This window comes from Euwallacea fornicatus, chromosome 8, assembly GCF_040115645.1.
Source record: "Euwallacea fornicatus isolate EFF26 chromosome 8, ASM4011564v1, whole genome shotgun sequence".
Taxonomy (NCBI): Eukaryota; Metazoa; Arthropoda; class Insecta; order Coleoptera; family Curculionidae; genus Euwallacea; species Euwallacea fornicatus.
In genome coordinates this window covers 5,669,062-5,676,025 of record NC_089548.1, presented here as the reverse complement: position 1 = coordinate 5,676,025, position 6,964 = coordinate 5,669,062, and the positions used below count along the sequence as shown (strand labels likewise).

Genomic DNA, 6,964 nt, shown 5'->3' with positions numbered 1-6,964 from the left:
CGAATACGAAATAAAAAGCCGGTATCAGAAACCATTAGAAAACTTATAGTTTTGAAACTCGACTTACTTCCATTTGACACAAAAAATAGAAAATAAAAATAAAAATATACAAATCTCAAAGTCGTTTAAAAAAATTATTTTGAATGTGTGCAGAATTTGCACTACTGTACTAACGCTACGCCACTGCGCAACAAAGAATACCCCCTGATAAAACACTTAATCGACCTGGGACCGTGGATAAGTGATTGGCCGTAAATCTAAATCTGCTCGATTTTGTAGGACAAGATTTGTCTAGTCATTGAGTACGTACTTACCTATTTCTATTTATAATTCCATTAAATGTGATAACCCGTATGAAGGGGTGTCATAAATAGGTGCTAGTCATATAATCTTAAATATTTGTAAACCAGTATATTCGCTTGAAATGCAAATAATTTGAATTATTCCAAAAATTAAATTTCGTTATGGGTATTTTCCAATAAATAGTAATATTTAGTAATGAAAATACATATAACCTGCCAAAATTAGTATTTCCATCAATTTATTTCAGTTCTCGAACAAAATACTTAATTAATATTTTATTAACTGTTTAAAATAATTTACATTAATTTACGAGATTATATTTTTAAAACCAAAAAGAGCCATTTTAATCTACTCTTTTGCCAGTAAATTGCAAATAAGATTAAAATGGCCTATAGCAAATAATCAGCAATTACACATAAATGCTATATAATGAACCGTAATACTGTTATGCTTATCGTAGGTTCGATTATAAAGGAGACTACGTCTCAAACTTTATAATTTACAAATTTTATTCAAACACAAATGCAACAATAAATAATTCCCGAGCTACTTAAACACTTTAAACTGCTCAGAACACTTCTAATTGAAGTAAGTCTTTTCACTATAACAAATACTATTCAATTATTTGTCTTTGATCATCTTATCAAAAAATTTGTATACTCTTGACGCAATGACGAAAATATTTTTTGTGCAAATTTCAGTTACTTTTGAAAATAAAACATGTTATACATTTTTTTTGAAAATACATCATTTTCGTTACTTTGAAATATCTAAAAAACACAAGATGCTAAATAGCTCTTCCCCTTTTGTCAATACATTAATAGCATGAAGTTTCGCTATTAAGAGCCAATAGATCAAAATCTGGATAAGTTTATCTAGAAGAAAACCATCTCTGGGCACGTTGGAATAGAAATAGAATATTAGTGTCGTGGACTCCCTGAAAATTATCTTCCAGGTACAGCTACATTTATCTAATGTCCATGAAGCTCGGTTTTTCAAACTTCTGCCAACTTCGCCAGCAATATAACTTAGAATAGAATTGAATTGAATAGAACTACTCAATAGATATTGGAAAATAGTTTAATTCTCCGCTCTGGTTTTGTCGAAATTGAAATTATCTTGCTAGCAAACTTATTAGGAGTTTGAGAAACCGTTCCATAGGCCATAATTATTAACGTGTAATTAATTATTATCTGCTACGTGTCAGCACAGTAATATATTGGCCTTTAACCATGTTTATTCGTGAACGTACCTCTTCTAGGTTCTTCTTGAACATATTGTATATTTTTTTGGAGTGTGTACCGTTTGTAGTTAACTCCATAACAGAAATACGTTATTGCCATTGCAAGTTCGTAGCTTATCAATTCCTCCTTGAGAATCACTATTGACACGAATTTTTTTTTAAGTCAATTAGGTCATGTCAATGTCAAACTTATGTCAGATGACAAGACAGAAAAAGTTCAAGTGGAAAATAAACATAGTAACGTTGAAAATTCAGAATTCCTTGCATTATAATACGAAAAAGTGGTATTTGAAAAAAATTAAAATGCATATGATCTGGGCCATCTATTCATGATATTGTGACAAAATCGCTTACAAGCGGCGCATTCCTCATTTGGCCATTAATATAAATAACAATGGAAAACCAAAGTATCTTACTTAAAGTAAAAACCAAGGATGGGCAACACGTTATAAAAGATCTCGCTGCCAAAAATACTATCAAGGATTTAAAACAAGCCTTGTCTAAGTTCTCCAGCCTTCCCATTGGTAATTTACAAGTTTTATGTGGTTTTCCTCCAAAACCCTTGGACATTAGTCAGGATGATTTGTATTTAGGTAAATTTAAAACTGCTAACTAAATTCCAGGTGTAAAGACTTAAATTTCTCTTCTAGCACAGAGTGGTGTAGCTTCAGGCGACACTTTAATATTACAAGAACTATCCATACCCCCTGAAGTAACTAACAAAATACCTCAAGTCCAAGAGACACTTCAGGTAGAATCAAGTAATGATCTTTTAACAGTTGATTCAAACAAGTTGCCTGGTATTTTATTGAAACACATTGTGCCTGCTGATAATTCTTGCCTGTTCACCAGCATTAATTTTGTATTAAATGGAAAGATTGATAGCAGTGGGGAAGCAGCTACATACTTAAGACAATTAGTAGCTGAAACAATTCTTAATGAAAAACATATTTATGATGAAGCTATGTTGGGAAAACCTATTGAACAGTATTGTTCATGGATCCAAAATGATACCTCTTGGGGTGGGGCAATAGAGCTCTCAATTTTTAGTAATTATTATGGAATTGAAATTGCAGTTGTTGACACAATAAATGCAATTATAAATAGATTTGGAGAAGATCAGAATTATCCCTTAAGAGTTTTGTTAATGTTTGATGGAATTCATTATGACCCATTATACATGGAACCATTTGATGTAAGTTTGACTATCAGAATCTAATGGCCAGAGCCAATGAGAAATTATGATTTTAGGGCAGTAAAATACAAACTATATTTGAAACAGGAGATGAAAGAGTATTGCAAGAAGCAAAAATTTTAGCAGATGAAGCAAAATCAAGTAGACAATTCACTGATGTTAACAAGTTTACACTCAAATGCCTGGTTTGCAATGTCATGTTAAAAGGACAGGTGGAGGCTCAATCCCATGCCAAATCTACAAACCATATGAATTTTGGGGAAGTTTAAGGTTACTATGATTGGAGATTTGGTTATTTCTAGTTTCTTGCAAATGGCATCTCTTGACTGTCATATAAGTACACTAAAATTGAAGTGAATATAATTATTTATGAAAGGTTATATGTGTTTTATGTTGTGGCTACTTATGCTCAATATCACTCTCTACATCTCTGCATCAATCCATAGCAATCAGTGGCTTTGCCACAAAGCAGATTTCGTTGCAAGTTTCCATTTTGTAACTTAATAGTCATTGAGTGCACATTGTACCTATGTATTGTATTAGACAAAAGGTTGGAACTTTTCCAAATTTGAAATATTTTGTTAATATCTAATAGGTGAATTTTTATTTTTAAATTATAGTGGTCTATTGGAAATATTCTGAATATAATTGACTTTAAAATATGCAAAGAGATAATTATGAAAATAAATCTTTCAAGCCCGAACAAAATAGTTGATACATAATAGCATAATATTAAAATTAGTAACCGTTAAATTATACCCAGAGGTCACCTGTTAGGTATTAACAAAATATTACAAACTTGAAAAAAATTACGATGTTTTTAGCGACAGAACCGCTAAAAATTCGAAATTTATGTAGTATATTAAACTACTTCCTTTTTGTACTGCACAATTTGCGACCTAACACTAACACTTCATTGCGCCTGGGTGATAATGACTCCGCGTCGTTTGTTCAACTGTAATTATCCTGTGGTAATTCACCACTTTATCACCCTCATTTGGATATAGGACTACAATAGAACTATATATTTTTCCACCATCATAAGCCTTTTTCCCTTCACTACTGCTTTTTTTCTAAGTTAGTAGTTGAAATTGATGTTAACTCAACCAATCAAATAGATACTATATTAGGATTTTATTATTGCCAAACTGCATTCTGGCAAGTCCGATTAGTCATTTATTTAAATGGATTTTTCCAAAAAAGAAGAAAACCGTCAAGACAATTAATTTTTCGGAAATAAATTAAATTTCATCTGTATAACACAGAAGAAATCTCTAATGGTAAATTTTAAGTATTAAAAGTTTTTGAAGACTGAAAATCAATGCAAATTTAAGAAATTATGTTGAGATTCAATCAAAAACCTAAATTCAAGTTTATTAGATAAATTACAGTAAAACCTTTTATATGATTGTAGCCTTGGATTTGTTCGCATTTTACAGGTTCAAAGATCAGAACAGACATAAATACTTAGTTTAAATGTTAATCAGTTTTGTTTTCCTTTTAGCAAACATATAGAAAAGAAAGTAAATATGTTCTGAGACATAGTGAATTATGATATTCGACGTTATACTGCCTTTATCAATTCATTGTTTTAAAATGTTGTAATGTGATGTTGTCATTAACCTTTTAAAATTAAATTTTGCAAATAAATGCTTTTAATTCGTTATTTTAAATTATATACAAAAAGACGATCAATTTTACGGTAAACAAAACACAATATGGTATAACTTTACTGAGGAATTTTCAAACCAATGGTGTTTATTTCACTTACTGATATTTCAGATTGTAAGAAGTTTTCGTTTGGGGGATGTTCCAAAAAAACTTTCCCCAAGATTCTTCCAAAATTATGGGAAAATGTCCAGTATAGATCCTGATGTAATAGTTCAAAATGCAGGTGATAAAGGCATTATAATATTAAACCGACCCAAAGCCCTCAACTCCTTAAACATTTCAATGGTCAATAAAATCTATTCTACCCTCAAAAAATGGCAGTCTAAGAAAAAACTTGTCATAATTAAAGGTGAGGTAATCTAATTGCATTAAAAATACTAATATTTGCTAGTTTATAGGTAATGGGGGTAAAGCTTTTTGCGCCGGCGGCGATGTAAAAGCAATAGCAGAAGCTGCTTTTAAAGGCGACAATCATGGATATGATTTCTTCCGAAACGAATACAGAAATAACGGTCTTATAGGCTCATACAAAATTCCATATATTGCTTTTATAGATGGAATAGTTATGGGTGGTGGGGTTGGTCTATCTGTCCATGGTTCTTACAGAATAGCCACAGAGAGAACATTATTTGCCATGCCTGAAACTCAAATAGGATTGTTCCCAGACGTTGGAGGGTCACATTTTTTACCAAAATTGCGTGGAAAGCTTGGATGGTATCTTGCATTAACAGGAGTAAGACTAAAGGGCTCAGATGTCTTCAAAGCAGGGATTGCTACACATTTCACTGACAGTTTAAATCTTAAAAAAATAGAACAAGAACTTTTAGATGCTTCTAATGAAAATGATATCAAAGGAGTGCTGAATAAATATCAAAAACATGATATAGGTGAATTTTCCTTGCTCCCATATTTAGAGAAGATTGATACTTGCTTTTCTGCAACCACAATAGAGGAAATTTATTTAAGGCTTGAAAAGGATGGGTCTAAATGGGCTAAAGAGACCACTAGTCTTTTGAATAAAATGTCTCCCACTAGTCTGAAAATTACACTTAAAGAGCTGGAACTTGGAAAAGAGATGAATTTGTTAGATTGTCTAAAGATGGAATATAGATTGGCAATAAAATGTGTTGATGGCCATGACTTTAAAGAAGGTAGGTTTATTAAATGAAATAAAAACTTAAATGAATTTTGTGCACTATTTACTTTAGGTGTGAGGGCACTATTAATAGATAAGGACCAAAACCCTAAATGGAAACCTGGGAGTTTAAAGGAAGTGACCAGTGATTTAGTAGATTGGCATTTCCAAAAGCTAACGAAAGATTTGGAATTAAAACATTAGTCATAACTTGTTAACATGTAATTTTGTTTTATGACAATGTTTTGTGCTTTTATTAAATAAAAATAAATAACAGAGGGACTTACATTCTAATTGTTAGTAGCCACATTATTTGCCAAAACCACTTCTACAGTTAGGGCTAGGCTCAATTTCTTCATCTTTCCATTGATCGGGAGTTTTAGCAATTATTGAAAGAGCATGAACTTCACTTTGCAATTCTGCCTTTAAAATATCATTTACTTTGCGGTGCCTCTACAAATACCCACAAAATATTAACAAACTTTAGATTACATGAAAACAAAGTGTCCTTTTACCTTTAATAAAGAGAGATTTTTGAAATCATCACATACTACAACAACTTTAAAATGGGTTTCTGCTCCTTTAGGAACATTATGCATATAGGACTCATTTATTACCTTTAAATATGTGGGATTCAGCTGTGAGAGTTTACTAATGATGATTGTTTCGATGGGTTTTTCTATTGAGCCCATTTTGCAGCTTAAGGGCCTAAGAGAAAAAGTTCAGATAAGTGTTTGTTGCAGCAGGATATATATGTTTCAATTCACAACTACTGAATGCTCTAGTAAGTACCTATTGATGCCCAATTTCAAATATGAGATTAGGTGGGAGAACTTTTGTTGAAGAGGCATTTAAATAAGCCTGAATTGTACTTAGTTTCTTATTTAAGTACCAATGGCAATTACTTATTATTAATTACCTACATAAAGTGAAAAAAGGATAAATAATTGTATCTGTTTTGGTAATATTCTTACAACCAGTATTTGTGCTTTTACGTTCAAAATAATTTTCACCATACACAAAATTTATAAATCAACGGAGAGAACGTAGTAATAATTGAGCAAGCTAATTGTCCTGTATGTAATAATAAAAATAAAACCGAATAAATACTTCAAAAAATTTTGAAATATATTTTAAGGATATGATAATAATAGCAATGACATACTGGACCAAACGTGTTCCAAGTTATGATTGTTCAGTTGAAGCAATTATCAATATTTGTAATAATTCATCAAACGAACATTTCGACTTCGATTCGGATTCGTAATGACACCTGATCATTGTGGACCACTATCAATCTCGCTCTTGCCGATAAAAAAATTATATCAAGAAACGAAACTTATATCATTTGATGCTATCCAAGCTTAATACTGATTTCGTCCGTCATGCTTCATGTGACAATCAAACAAGAAAATGG

At 31.3% G+C, this 6,964-nt stretch overlaps 3 protein-coding genes across 9 annotated transcripts; 2 read left to right on the top strand and 1 right to left on the bottom strand.

Moving 5' to 3' along the window:
* Positions 1–1,769: 1,769 nt before the first annotated feature.
* On the top strand, positions 1,770–3,119 carry Yod1 (Yod1 deubiquitinase). Of its 2 annotated transcripts, XM_066284957.1 has the most exons (4): positions 1,770–2,139; positions 2,197–2,568; positions 2,623–2,741; positions 2,798–3,119. In XM_066284957.1, exons 1-4 carry the CDS (start codon positions 1,941–1,943, stop codon positions 3,008–3,010), a joined length of 903 nt encoding a protein of 300 aa, XP_066141054.1. In that variant the 5' UTR covers positions 1,770–1,940; the 3' UTR covers positions 3,011–3,119. The 2 variants fall into 2 exon arrangements, with proteins under 2 accessions (XP_066141054.1, XP_066141053.1); XM_066284956.1 differs by having other exon boundaries at positions 1,772–2,139; positions 2,197–2,741.
* An 876-nt stretch (positions 3,120–3,995) lies between these two features.
* LOC136340699 (3-hydroxyisobutyryl-CoA hydrolase, mitochondrial-like) lies at positions 3,996–5,841 on the top strand. Its single transcript, XM_066284955.1, has 4 exons — positions 3,996–4,462; positions 4,524–4,761; positions 4,811–5,563; positions 5,621–5,841. The coding sequence occupies exons 1-4, from the start codon at positions 4,460–4,462 to the stop codon at positions 5,749–5,751; spliced, it is 1,125 nt and encodes a 374-aa protein (XP_066141052.1). The 5' UTR covers positions 3,996–4,459; the 3' UTR covers positions 5,752–5,841.
* LOC136340701 (bolA-like protein DDB_G0274169) lies at positions 5,755–6,924 on the bottom strand. Of its 6 annotated transcripts, none has more exons than XM_066284959.1 (4): positions 6,522–6,705; positions 6,340–6,466; positions 6,063–6,255; positions 5,755–6,000 (listed from the first exon to the last, which is right to left on the bottom strand). In XM_066284959.1, exons 2-4 carry the CDS (start codon positions 6,396–6,398, stop codon positions 5,857–5,859), a joined length of 396 nt encoding a protein of 131 aa, XP_066141056.1. In that variant the 5' UTR covers positions 6,399–6,466; positions 6,522–6,705; the 3' UTR covers positions 5,755–5,856. The 6 variants fall into 6 exon arrangements, with proteins under 6 accessions (XP_066141056.1, XP_066141055.1, XP_066141058.1 ...); XM_066284958.1 differs by having other exon boundaries at positions 6,525–6,705; XM_066284961.1 differs by lacking the exons at positions 6,340–6,466; positions 6,522–6,705 and adding an exon at positions 6,789–6,924.
* Positions 6,925–6,964: the final 40 nt, after the last annotated feature.

Excerpts from the sequence above, each read along its gene's own strand:
- Yod1 (XM_066284956.1), top strand. The coding sequence starts at position 1,941 with ATGGAAAACCAAAGTATCTTACTTAAAGTAAAAACCAAGGATGGGCAA. Across the intron at positions 2,140-2,196 it reads TCAGGATGATTTGTATTTAG|CACAGAGTGGTGTAGCTTCA; the intron begins GTAAATTTAAAA and ends TTTCTCTTCTAG. Across the intron at positions 2,742-2,797 it reads TATACATGGAACCATTTGAT|GGCAGTAAAATACAAACTAT; the intron begins GTAAGTTTGACT and ends TTATGATTTTAG.
- LOC136340699 (XM_066284955.1), top strand. Across the intron at positions 4,762-4,810 it reads AAAACTTGTCATAATTAAAG|GTAATGGGGGTAAAGCTTTT; the intron begins GTGAGGTAATCT and ends GCTAGTTTATAG. Across the intron at positions 5,564-5,620 it reads TGGCCATGACTTTAAAGAAG|GTGTGAGGGCACTATTAATA; the intron begins GTAGGTTTATTA and ends TATTTACTTTAG.
- LOC136340701 (XM_066284959.1), bottom strand. The coding sequence starts at position 6,398 with ATGCCTCTTCAACAAAAGTTCTCCCACCTAATCTCATATTTGAAATTG. Across the intron at positions 6,256-6,339 it reads TTGAAATTGGGCATCAATAG|GCCCTTAAGCTGCAAAATGG; the intron begins GTACTTACTAGA and ends TTTTTCTCTTAG. Across the intron at positions 6,001-6,062 it reads AAAATCTCTCTTTATTAAAG|AGGCACCGCAAAGTAAATGA; the intron begins GTAAAAGGACAC and ends GGGTATTTGTAG.